The sequence below is a fragment of the Zonotrichia albicollis genome, chromosome 3 (genome assembly GCF_047830755.1).
Source record: "Zonotrichia albicollis isolate bZonAlb1 chromosome 3, bZonAlb1.hap1, whole genome shotgun sequence".
Lineage (NCBI taxonomy): Eukaryota > Metazoa > Chordata > Aves > Passeriformes > Passerellidae > Zonotrichia > Zonotrichia albicollis.
In genome coordinates, this window is record NC_133821.1 from 15,898,685 (window position 1) to 15,912,039 (window position 13,355).

Genomic DNA, 13,355 nt, shown 5'->3' on the forward strand with positions numbered 1-13,355 from the left:
TCTGCATTCAGTGGTCAGGTAAAGGTAATGAAGATTAAACCAGAGCTCCTCACAGAGTCTGATTTCATTTGCTTTTTGCAGAACAGCTTGTTGTAGATGTTTCTTCAATAAATAAATGCCTAAAAAAGTAGCATGGAACAAATAAATTTCTAAAAAGTAGCATGGAAAAAATAAATTTCTAAAAAGTGGCATGGAACAAATAAATTTCTAAAAAAGTAGCATGGAACAAATAAATTTCTAAAAAGTGGCATGGAACAGCCAGTGCAGCCTTTGGTTGTTAGGAGTACAAAGTTAAATGTATCAGTGGATAACTTGTGTGCACCTCTGTGGTACACTGAGACCTACCCTGTCAGTTTTTAATATTAGAGTTGAAAAATGACCTGTAATATTTAATTGACCAAAGCTGATCAGCAATGCCTGGTTGAGGCCGTTTGTTTTTGTTTAAGAAGTGACAGCAAGTTCATAGCACACTTCTGTGGGTTTCAGTGTTGGCTACTTCCTACATGAGCAAAAACTTCCCACTGTGCTACTTCAGTTCACGTGGACTGAGAGAGACATTAAATGCTGTTTGTTTTCATGTGAAGAAAAAAAAAAAAGAAATAACAGCTTTTTCTTCAGCTTTATATTTTCTTTTTTTCCCTTCCTTGATTAGAATTCTCCAGACCCTGTGTCGCAAGCTGAAGCTGCCGGAGTCGTTTTCGTTCGGGCACTTGGCGCGGCTGACGCCGGGCTACGTGGGGGCTGACCTGATGGCCCTGTGCAGGGAGGCAGCCATGGGCACGGTCAGCAGGGTCCTCATGACACCTGAGGAGCATGAGAAAAAACACACACACTCTGGGGGCAGCACTGCTGAAGGGAACCCAGGGACTGGAGCAGATATCCTGGGGGAAGAGGGCACCAACCAAGCAGAGCTTCCACCTAAGGTATGTGTTCCTTGAAGGGTGTGTTTGTAACATCTGAGGAGTTGAGCCATTTTAGAGTTATGAAAGTCATTACTCATAAATTCTCAAACATCCACAACCAACCTAATATTAAATGTAGATTTAGGAATGACAGCTTCTAAGGCGGGAGCATAACTGTGGTATTTTCAGGATCCCTGAAAATAAAAATAAAATAAAAATTCCTCAGGATGAATTGAGAATCTGACTCCATGTTCTCAGAAGACTAATTTATTATTTTATGATATTATATTATATTATATTATATTATATTATATTATATTATATTATATTATATTATATTATATTATATTATATTATATTATATTATATTATATTATATTATATTATATTATATTATATTATATTAAAGAATGCTATACTAAAATTATACTAAAGAATAGAGAAAGGACACTTACAGAAGGCTTAACAACAATGATCATGAAAACTTGTGACTCCTGCCAGAGTCCTGACACAGCTGGATGGGGATTGGTCATTAAGTTAAAACAATTCACATGTTGGATAAACAATCTCCAAACACATTCCAAAGCAGCAAAACACAGGAGAAGCAGATCAGATAATTATTTCCTTTTTTCTCTGAGGCTTCTAAGCTTCCCAGGAGAAGAATCCTGGGCAAAGAGGATTTTTCAGAAAATATGACAGTGACACATAACTCCTAATGACCCATATAATGGACCAGGAAAAGTAGATCCCAAACCCCAGTCCCCTAAAAATTATGTTCCTGTTTGATACAAGGTGTGGTTTTACCCTGGGATTTTTTGTTTTGTTTGTTTTGTCTTCTAACAGAGCAGAGTTTCAAAGAGTGGCTGTATCTCTCTTCAAAAGTGTATTGACTATAACAGAATTTTAAAAGTATCAGACTTAAACTGAATATTTTGCACCAGCTGTTTGCTGTGCCCTCAGTGAAATGTCTGTGATTATGCCTGGGGCTCTTCCCTGACCTGGTAAAGTCACAGCAAGCCAAAGTCTAGAAGTATTTATGCAGCCTTTGTTTGCCTTCCAGCTATGTGATACTTGGGGTAAATCACCCAAGTGGTGTCTAGTACCTGTAGCAGGTTTGAGGAGGAGAGGAGCTGTGAAAGTGCAGCACAGCTGGATCTCTGTTGCAGAAAATAATATTTCAAGTGCCAGAATTATTCTCTGGCCTAAGTAACATGAAGGTTAGTGTAGCAGAACAACTTCATGTAGAAATCCATGCCTTCATTACGTGCACGCCTCCTAAAGATTTGTGTGGAGGGAAGTGTGCTGAAATGCACATAGTGCTGAGGTTCTGTTTTTGGGAGGGCTGTCAGAGAGCAGTGGTGCTGTGATGACAGGAATCAGTACCAAAAGCTGTCCTAAGCCTTTGTATTAGTGTAACATAAGCATGGTGCTTCTACCTCCCAGAGCTCCCTGGCCTGCTGCAGCCAAGGAAAGTGGGGAGGGGCAGGTAGCTGCAGCTTTTATCAACATCACCATGATCAAAGGGGTCACTGGGAATGAGGAAGTCTAATCCTAACAAAGCCCATGTTTTGATAGCTGGCAGGAGGTTGACATAGTCTAATACAGGGTATTGTCATTAAAACCCTTGTATTATGTTTATAATGGAAAAATAAACATACAAAACCTTTCAAAATCGTTCACACAATTCAAGTAAACAAACCCAGTGGTCTTGGCTGTTTTAGAGGTTCTCTCAATGGCTCTGTGAAGAGGAGGAGGGAGGATTTAAAAGGAATATCAGGCATTCTAAGCCCTTGTGTTTCTTTGTGGTCAGTTGTAGAGCTATCCTAGCTGAAATTGATAGGAAGTGATTCTTTTTCTTCCTACTCCTGTAGGAAAACCATTGAAACTTAACAGAGTTTTTACATTTATTTTTTTTCTCCCTCTATTTTATAATGAAAATCCTGAAACAGTTCTATTTGTAGCACAATACCAATTTGCTTTGATACTGCCTTAGAATGGGGATGCATTTATGATATGAAGTTCTAAAGCTCTTTGATGGAATATTTTCTCAATTCCCAACATGGAACTGATTGGAGAAATGGGAATGTGCCTCCCTTGGTCACTGTGGTCTGCAGCATGGGGCACTGCAGAAAAGCATTTTCCTGCATCTCTGTCCTGTTTGCCCAAACTTTATCAGGGTCTGATTGCAGAACCAGGTCTGAGCAGGCTGAAGAAAAGATGTTACAATTCAGTGGTGTTAAATCCAAGTGTATGTTCTACAAGTGTCTTAAGAGTTTTTAACAGTTTATACAGAACTGAATGTTCTGCAAATTGTTGGAATTGTGCTGTCCAGCAGTTTTTCACTTTCTCTTGAAAGCAGTTTCTTGTTAAAAGCAGAATGAATACATATAAATAATAATACATCTTTTGGAAATTTCAGCATGGAAATACCTTTCTCCTAGTCAGTGTGGGAGAAGCAGTAGAAAGGCAAAAAAAGCATGTATTTTGATAATACATGTGCTAGCTCATTTTCTGTAGCATCTTAATCAAGATTTTAAGCTCAGCTCAGTCCCTTCAGACCTGTTAACTATATACAGAGCTTCCCTGAAACATTTTTATCATTTATAGTAATTTACATATTTTATGTGCATTTTATATAATAATGTGATTGATAGTTGAAGTGTGGTTTTGAAAAAGCCCTAAAATGGTTCTGGAAGTCTAACCCAGTTGCATCATTTTTCTCTCTCCCTTTCCATGTACGTAAAGGATGAATTGCAGAGACTTTTGGATTTGCTGAAGGAGCAAGGCCCCTTGCCTGAGGAGCAGCTGCAGAAGCTGTGCATTGAGATGAATGATTTCATTGTTGCTCTGCCATCAGTGCAGCCCTCTGCCAAGAGAGAAGGCTTTGTCACAGTCCCTGATGTGACATGGGCAGACATTGGAGCCCTGGAGGATGTTCGGGAGGAGCTGACTATGGCAATATTGGTATGGCCCAACCTCCTTCCAAAGAGCTTCTGCACTCCCCCCTGTGCAGGAAATAAACCTGTTTATTTTCAATATTTATTTAAGATACAGGGATATTTTGCAATTATTGTATTTGTGGGGTGCCCCGTGGCAGGAAGAAATGATGAATCTGACTCCATGCTCTCAGAAGGCTAATTTATTATTTTATATTATATTTTATTAAATAATACTAAACTAAACTATAGTAAAGAATACAAAAAGGATACAGACAGAAGGCTGAAAAGATAATAATGAAAACTCATGACTCTTTCCAGAGCCTTTACCCTGGTTGGTCAATAAGTCAAAATAATTAATGGAAAACCAGTGAAACAATCACCTGTGGATAAACAATCTCCAAACACATTCCACATGTGAGCACAAAACATGAGAGGCAAATGAGATAAGAATTGTTTTCCTTTTTCTCTGAGGCTTCTCAGCTTCCCAGGAGAAAATCCTGGGCAAAGGGATTTTTCAGAAAATATGACTGTGACAAAATATATTTATTTAAAACAATCAAGATAGTATAATTTACTTCTGAATTTTTTCAAGTCTGCCGTTTGTATTTAATATTTTGCTTTTTGTATTCTTGCTTCCAGTGTCTTCTTTCCAGTGTCTTTGTCTATTGCTCAATCTTTAAGTATTTTAGAAGTTGTGTACCAATAACCTTGGTTATGCAACTACCACACAAAGAATTGGGAGTACTTAGTTGGAAGCTTAGCAATCTTGCTGCCAATCAGAGGGAAACTTAACATTAACACCTTTAGGTAACTTTGGTGAATAAAATCCTTGCCTCTGAATAAAGATATTTCTCCAATTTAGGGGTAATTAGCAGTGCAAGATAGTAAGGTGCTGGTTGAATATTTATTCTTCTAGTCTATAAAAAATGGGAATAAAGAACTTACTGTGAATTATTTTTCATCCAGCTGTAACTAAAATGAAAATTTCATGTTTTCTTTATGCCAGAGGTAACAATGATAATTTCTTTTTCAGGCACCTGTGAGAAACCCAGAGCAGTTCAAAGCTCTGGGCCTGACTACTCCAGCTGGTGTCCTGCTTGCAGGGCCTCCAGGGTGTGGTAAAACACTGTTAGCTAAGGTAATGCATTTCCTAAACATCATTAAAAGCACTGGAGAGTCCTCTTGAAATGGATGTTTTTGTAGGATGAGTCTGGATCATAGTGCAAGAAGTTGGCCTTTTGCACCACATTTCATCAGAAATCTAAATTTAGGCCTTTGTGCTGAGGTTACTTGATTTTTCTTGCATGAAGTTACAACTTTGCTTGAATAGAGTGAGAATTTCTGCAAAACTTGAAGGAATGAAGTTGATTAAGGAAGAAGTAGCAAAGATGAGAAGAAGCTCTATTGGATAACCACTCTATGGAATATTTTACTGTAACTAAATTGTGTGTTTGGGAGTACTCTGCAACTCTTACTGAAAATACTCTTGTTTTGCTTCTTGAGCATTTCCGTTCTTACCACATCTCCATATAAATGCAGATAATCATGCAAATTTCAGATTGTTTCTCATTTTGTCTTCAGGTGCTTTTATGGAGTTGAATATCTCTTTAACTCCCATAATTATTGGACATTCTTCAGCTGGTGTAGGGGGTGGGGTGTGAATCTGGAACTGCCTCATCAGACAGAGAGAGAACACATTGCTAAATTCCCTGCTCCCCTCCCACTCTTAATGGCCTATAATTATACTTTGTACTGTTTTCTATATTTTGCAAACAGTTGCTGACTGTATGTTCCTCCCCTTAGATTTGTTTATTACTCCATGGACAGAACCCAAGCAGATATGATAAATGTGTGTTTTAGATCTATATTTATATCTTTATCTAAATCTGTCTCACTTTACCTTTTCTACAGGCTGTGGCAAACGAGTCTGGACTGAACTTCATATCTGTGAAAGGTCCTGAGCTGCTAAATATGGTATGTGCTAATCATGGGGCTTTTGTTATTTATGGAATTCTTGTCCAAAATGTGGGGCAAGCAAAATTCCTGATAATTACACAACTGGTATTGTTGCAGCTGAAATTGCCTTATTGAACCTCTCCTTAAAGTTTTTAGCAGTGAAGTTGTTCATGTGAAAAGAAAAAAGTCACATGTGCAGCTTAAATATTTATCTTAGTTTAAATTACGTGGCAGGTAACCCTTCTTGACTTGAAGGAGGGTTTCTAAATGACCAACTACATGCATCACTGCTTTTCTATAGCATGGAGATTTTAAATGTCAACAGATAAGAGTACAGTAATTCAAATTTTCAAAGCACTGGACTTTAGAAGTGCTGTGATGTAACTTCAGTCTTTTTCAAAGTCAAGAGAATGTGTTGAACTGGGCAAGGTGGCTGCAGATCCATTGTCAGTTATGTGGAAGCTGAAACCCACGTACTGGATTTGATTGATCTCTTCCAAATGTTTTTATATGTCTGCTTCAAGTACTGATACAGGCAGGAAATAAAACAGTTCATGAGGAGCCCAGCTTCTGGTGGAATACAGAGAAAATGCTTGGCTGTGGTTCAGAGACTGTGGTAACATATAAATTGAATCAAAACATGTTTGTTTGGAAAAAGTTAAGTGTTTGCATTTACAACTTCATAGCTCCTGTTCCTACAATTCAGCGTTCAAAGGGAAATTCTGGCTGACTTTTCAGTTCCCTACCACCAAGCCCCTGTCTTCAGGCAACAACTCTATGAACTTCAGATGTTCATTGTGTTCACATTGCTCACTGGGTTTGTTCATGAACAGCTGAACAACAGGGTCCTTAATTAAGACTCATTTGTTAATTCTCATCACCATAATGATGGCAAGTTACAGTTCTTGCCCAGAAAAAAAGGAATCCTGTTAAACTCTGAATGTTCTGCAAATTGTCATAAGTCAACTAGTGACAGTTCCCATGTAAATCATGATCAGTGAGGAAACAGAGACAAGGGACTGATGTCAGAAAAAAACCAGATTACTAGATTGCAATTCTCCCTTGCAAAGTACCTTAAATGCTGTTTAAAACTATTTATTTTTTTTTTCCCAAGCAAAGTCTCTGTGCCTTACGCTGTTTCAAGCTGTTTCTCTTGCTGTTGCAGTACGTGGGTGAAAGCGAGCGCGCCGTACGCCAGGTGTTCCAGAGGGCCAGGAATTCTGCCCCCTGTGTGATTTTCTTTGATGAAGTTGATGCTTTGTGCCCTCGCAGGTCTGACCGTGAGGTGAGTCTGCCTTGAGATATCTCCCCAAATAAATGCTTTCACTTACAACTTTTGGAACATTGCAGGCAACAGAAGTACCCAGAAGTATTTCCCAAGTATTACCCCAGTATTTTTCAAGAAAGGCAATCCACTAGGCTTTTATTTGAGGGAAATAATGTTGGTCAAATTTTATAAAGCTTAACACTTTTTTCTGTATGCATATATGAAAAAAAAATATCCAGAGAAATTCAGGTTAAGCTGTAGCCACATTTCTCTCCGCAGAGAAAAGCAAGGCACAATTCTTCCCAAGAATATTTCTGGGTTTCACATTCTCTGAACCTCAGAGAAAGGAGAAACACTTCTTGTCTCATTTGCTGTGCCTGTGTTTGTGCCAAAGTAGAATGCAGTATGGAGATTGTTTACCCAAATTGATGGTGTTTTGTTTCCTTGGGCTGTCAGGGCAAGTGTGTGTGTGTGTGTCAGGACTGTTGGGGGACAGTCATGGGATTCTGTGCAGAGTGGAGTGCTTGGCAGATTCAGTTTAGATGTAATGTAATATAATGTAATATAGTATAGAATAATATAGTATAATAAAGTAATCTATTAGCCTTCTGATAAGGTACAATGGAACATTGCAGGATGCAGAAGTACCCAGAAGTATTTCCCAAGTATTACCCCAGTATTTTTCAAGAAAGGCAATCTACTAGGCTTTTATTTGAGGGAAATAATGTTGATCAAATTTTGTAAAGCTTAACACTTTTTTTGTATGCATATATGAAAAAAAATATCCAGAGAAATTCAGGTTAAGCTGTAGCCACATTTCTCTCCGCAGAGAAAAGCAAGGCACAATTCTTCCCAAGAATATTTCTGGGTTTCACATTCTCTGAACCTCAGAGAAAGGAGAAGCAATTCTTGTCTCATTTGCTGTGCCTGTGTTTGTGCCAAAGTAGAATGCAGTATGGAGATTGTTTACCCACAGTGATGGTGTTTGGTTTCCTTGGCCTGTCAGGGCCAGGTGTGTATGTGTGTGTGTGTGTTGGGACTGTGGGGTGACAGTCATGGGATTCTGTGCAGAGTGGAGTGCTTGGCAGATTCAGTTTAGATGTAATGTAATATAATGTAATATAGCATAGAATAATGAAGTATATGTAATAGTAATAGTATTAGTAATAGTATAGTAATGTAATATAGTATAGAATAATATAGTATAATGAAGTAATTAATTAGCATGTTGATAAGATGGAGTCAGATGCATCATTTCTCTCCCCCTCGCTGGGGGCAAAAATATCATTGATATTAAGCTATTAAGTTTGTTTATAGGATGTCACTACTGTGGAATTACTGTTTAGCTCTCAGTACCTCACCTGCTTAAAATGTTGTTTCAGAGGTTTCGATATTTAAGAACTCGTTTCCCTCAAGAAACTGCATATTGAGAAATTTTGTGTCTTCTTGTTGAGGTAGATATCAGAATGACTAGTACAAATATTTATATGTATTCTTTTAAGTGAATCCTTTAGTTTTGATGGGAAAGAAAAGGTTTGCCATGTGTTAAAATATATGGGAAGTGTGTAGCTTGCATGAATTTGGGATGGAGATGTACTGAGAGTATTAGACAAGGAATCCCCAATGCAGCTCCATTGAAAGTGTGAAAAAGAAATTTTTTCTTTGAGTGCAATATTTCAGTGCAGGGAGTTAATAGATCTTTTGTTTCTTGAAATATTGACATTCCCACTGTTTCTGTTTCTTTGATTTGGTGACCAATTTCTCCCCCCAAAGTCAGGAGCCAGCGTGCGGGTGGTGAACCAGCTCCTCACCGAGATGGACGGGCTGCAGCAGCGACAGCAGGTTTTCATTATGGCTGCCACCAACAGGCCAGGTGAGCAGCCAGAGGTCACAAACAAGGAATCACACATCCTTGGGTCTCTTTTAACAATGTCATGTTTTCCTAAATATTTGAATTCTGCAACTAAGCCTGTTCTGTACTCAAAATTACAGTGTCTGCTCAAATCCAAAGCATTTCTGATCAGTTAATCACGTTCATGTGGTATTGTGAGATAAAGCAATCTCTTTAAAATGTGTCTCACTTAGCACCTGGTACCATTGCTGTTAAAAAGTTTTGAAAGGCCTTTGACTGCTGTGGTTTATCTCCTTGCAATGTAGAAGCAGAAAAGAGACATAAAATATTTTTTTTCTTTTTTTACTGCTTAAATGGATTTTCTATCCAAAGCAGCTTTTTAGTTTTCTGCTATATATCTTTTTTTTTTTTTTTAACTTAAGGCATCTGTCTCATATTAAGTCATTTTTCCATTTGCTTATCTTTTGCTTCCTGGGCTCTGTGTTCCACACTAGACTCTGTTTGGAGCAGTTACTCTTCTGTTGTTTCATGTCCAGCTTGGATATTAACAACTGTCCTTGCTCCCTCTCTGGCTCTTCAGTTTTTGGCAGCTCTTGCAATTCCATCAGCATCTTCTCAGTTAATAAGCTAAACACTGATGTCTGCTTTACAAACATCATGTGTTTTACAGGCAACTTTCTATCTCTGCTTTTGGATTTGTTTTTGTATTATGGAGAAGCCTTGTGTTTTATACATAGCAAGAAACCTGTCTTTCCTGAATTTGAATTCCATGTAGAAGCTGTGGGTTGTAGATAAAGGAATTTGTTGTCAGATTAGAAAGAAACAAGCACTAAGGTGTTGCACTTCCTTGGTTATGATTATTTTGCTGAATATTGCAAGTGAAATGAAATACAGGGTTACAAATCTGTCTTGGTAAAAGCATACTGGTGTGGGTACCACAATTCTGGAAAGAACCTCAGCACATAGAACAGGTATTTGGCAAATTCCTACTTACAGTGACACTCAGTTATTTCTTACCTGCATGTATTAAGTAAGGACAAGATGTAGTTTTGCTGAGAAATGGCTTAACTGGAAAAATAGTAGCATGGCTATTTTGGATATAATTTGGAAGGTGGGAAATTAAAATACATGATATTGCTTTTGTTATATAAGGAAAATTTAGTCTGAAATCATTTAGAATAAGCAACTGTTAGGTGGGGGTTTTTTTCCAAAGTTCAAAAGCTTCAAAGATTTGGAGGAAGACCTTCCTATGTCTCAAATTCTTTGCACCATGACAGACTTTCAAACCTTCCACGTGGTGAAATATGAGCAGTAGGGGCTTAAATCTCTACCTGCTTGTACAAATTCTTTGATTTAAAGTGTCAGAGCAGAATAGAAAATAAGGATATGCTGTGTGTAGATGCAGTTGGATGTCCCAGGAGTGCTGGTGGGAGTGTCACCAAGTTGCCTTAGCAAAGAGATCTCTCCCTAAATTAGCTGTGCTGTTTCAAGTATTTGTATCAAGCAGCCCTGTTTGGAAGTGTTTCACAAGGGCTTCATATCTAATTACTGACTTGTCATTAGCTCTGGCTGCTAAATTAGCTGGGGCTGGGAATTCCAGCCCTGTGGAAGTGAGGACACATCCAGCTGTACTTCCTGCACTGCCTCCTCAGCTGCTTGGGCAGGGGGCCAGTCCTTTTCTGGGTTCCTCTTTGTCACTTTTCTGAGCCAAGGATTCCTCTGTGCAAGCACTCCAGCAGCTTCACCAGGGCCAGCTGAGGGTAAATATTGCTCAGATGGTAATTTCAAAATATAAATATTGATGTGTGGCAGGTTTGTCCTAATTCCTTGGTTTAGATATACACTGATTCTGTGCTTGCTTAAAGTCTGATTTTCATGCATATGTGAAATAGACACCTGTCAGTTGTGAATTCCCCTCTCTATAAGCCTTATACAAAGTGCATTTTTACCCTTATGTGGTTAGGAAGTACCTCTGGAATGGTTTTAGGATTTTTTTTCCCCCTTCAGTTTTAAAAAGTCACTATCACCTTTTCCAGCTGCAGTGGCAGATCTACTGTTTGACCATACAGGAATAGTCAAAATTACAAAACTTTGCCAAATAATGAGGTTTGGGCTCATATTTGAGGGCAGCTGGGAAATGTGTAAGGCATGAAATCAGCAGTGTAGTTTTAGTCAGTGACATTGGTGAAAAAAGGAGATTTGAAGTAAAAATGCCAAATGTAAAAAAAAAAAGCAAATGCAGGGTTATCAAATACAATTAATTTCTATTTATTGAATTTGTATGAATTTATATCCTTCAGTTTGGTGATTTTGATAAAGGTACAAGGAATTGTTTTGACAACATTAATAAAATATTTCTTCTTCAGCTGGAAGATGCCATTTGGATAGGGTGGGTGTCTTGCTTCAGAAGGACTATGCAGATACATATATGTGTGTGTATATGTATATATAGTGTGTGTGCATATATATATAAATATATATATATAGACACACACAAAAATATATATAAATATATATAAAAAAATATATAAATAAAAAATATATATACACATATATATACATTTTGAGAAGGTTTAGACCATAAACTTTTCCTGTGATATTTGCATTTGTCAATATGAGGAAATAGAGTTTCATCAGGACAATTTCTACTGAAGTTGTGGTTAACCTGGGGAAACTGATGTTTCCCTCCTGTAGTTTATTCACTGTTCATGGGCCATAGGAGGGGGCAGTGCTCACCAAATGAGGTTTTGCTGGTTTGGTCTGTGTAGTTCAAAGGAGCATACTGCAGGTAAAGAGCAATGAAGTCTGTGCTAGTAAAGCACTCTTAACCACCTTAAGAGTGCAAAGCCCAAGCAGAGATCTGTAGGACAGGCATGGCTTGGACTGGCTGGTATAATGAGCTAATTCCCCTAAACAATGAAAGTTGTGGTGCCTGAAAAGGTTTTTAAATCTTTGTAAAAAAGATTTTTCTGTCCTGGTTGTGGTGAGCAGAGGTGCTGCTGGGGAGGGGAGTTGTGTGATGTAAAGCTAAATAATAATATGTGTCCCAGCAGAACTTCTGCAGTCTTCCACTGAGCCAGTGCTGTGAACTGAGATCTCATGGTTTTTAATCCATGTTTGTATAATTTATTGGCAGACAAAATGGCTCTTCAAGATGCTTCTGTTTTTAGAGTGATGGCATAGCTTTGAGAGTTGGTTGCTGCTACTGTTCATGACTGTTGTGTTTGCTGAAATCATTGTGCAATAGGAAGAGTCTTCTCTCATAAGTTATTATTACTGTTGTTATTGCTGTTATTGCTGTTGTTGTTATTATTATTGTTTAGGAGTAGTTAGGACAGCAGTGGCTCAACCACTTTTGGCATTAAGGTTTATTCCTGGCACAGTTGTTGCAGTGAGGTGTTGGCACCTGGGACAAAGTACTACTGTGAAATGGTGGTGGTTTTTACCCAAATTGTCTTTTATATAGCCTTTAAACACTTGCAAGGCTTTAAATCCCATGTTGACAAAAGGGGAGGCACAATAGATTGGTTCCTTTGTTTATCATCTACAATCTGCAGGTGGTAATTCTTATTCTGGCAGTGCTGAAAAAACCCTTTGATATGCCCTAAAAAGCAGGATATTTGAATGTTTTTTGCATTTACTCAATGACTTTGAGTGTCCTCTGCAGATATTTCTTGACTGCTCCTAAATTAGCAGGGATGCAATATTCCCAAGTCAATCTCTTTCCACCTAAATGCAGAATCAATGTCAGACTTTGTCTGAAGAGGATTAAACTTTTAAAGCATTTGGTATCAGTGGAAAAAAAAGAGGCAGAAATATCTTGTCTTGTTAGCACCTTTATGGGTCACAATAATTAAATTCTTTTCCAGCCTTCCTTTCCCAAACTCAAGAGTAACTACTGCACAACAGCAAAACACTACTGTTGAATGAAATCTGTAATTTCCCACACCTTTCTAGCTACCAATTTGAATTTCAGGATGGGATACTGCTGCTTTCTGCTCTTCTCTTACTTCCCCAGGCTTTGCACATTATAAACTCCTTAGAGAAATGCTGCCCAAGGCATCAGCAGCATTTCCCCTGGGACCTAGGGAGCTGTTTTTCATGTGAGGAAACAAGACAAGACAGCGATTTTAAACTGGACATAATTGTGATGATGTCTTGCTTTTATTCATGGCCTCTTTCTCCAGCTTTCTTCAATTAATTCTTGCAAAATTCCTCTTCTGCTCTTACCTCTGAGCACAATCCTGGTTTCACTGAGTTCTATTTTTGTTGGCAAGTTTATTTTCATTTTTTAGAGCTATTCACCTGAACTACATGTTTTGAAACACAATTAAAAAAATAATCACCAGTCTTTAACAATAGTTACAGTTTGGGTTTGGGCATTGTTTATGTCTTTACCTGTTTATACATGTTGCTGAATTAAAGGCAAGATAAGATCT

General features: G+C 38.1%; 1 protein-coding gene across 3 annotated transcripts in view; it reads left to right on the forward strand.

Moving 5' to 3' along the window:
• Window positions 1-13,355, forward strand: part of NVL (nuclear VCP like) — a 49,935-nt gene that overhangs the window by 12,762 nt on the left and 23,818 nt on the right. For all 3 annotated transcript variants that reach the window (XM_074536831.1, XM_074536832.1, XM_074536833.1), the window contains exons 13-18: window positions 653-923; window positions 3,648-3,866; window positions 4,875-4,979; window positions 5,753-5,815; window positions 6,963-7,082; window positions 8,838-8,937. In XM_074536831.1, the coding sequence (XP_074392932.1) occupies window positions 653-923; window positions 3,648-3,866; window positions 4,875-4,979; window positions 5,753-5,815; window positions 6,963-7,082; window positions 8,838-8,937 (878 nt within the window). The remainder of the gene's footprint in view (window positions 1-652; window positions 924-3,647; window positions 3,867-4,874; window positions 4,980-5,752; window positions 5,816-6,962; window positions 7,083-8,837; window positions 8,938-13,355) is intronic.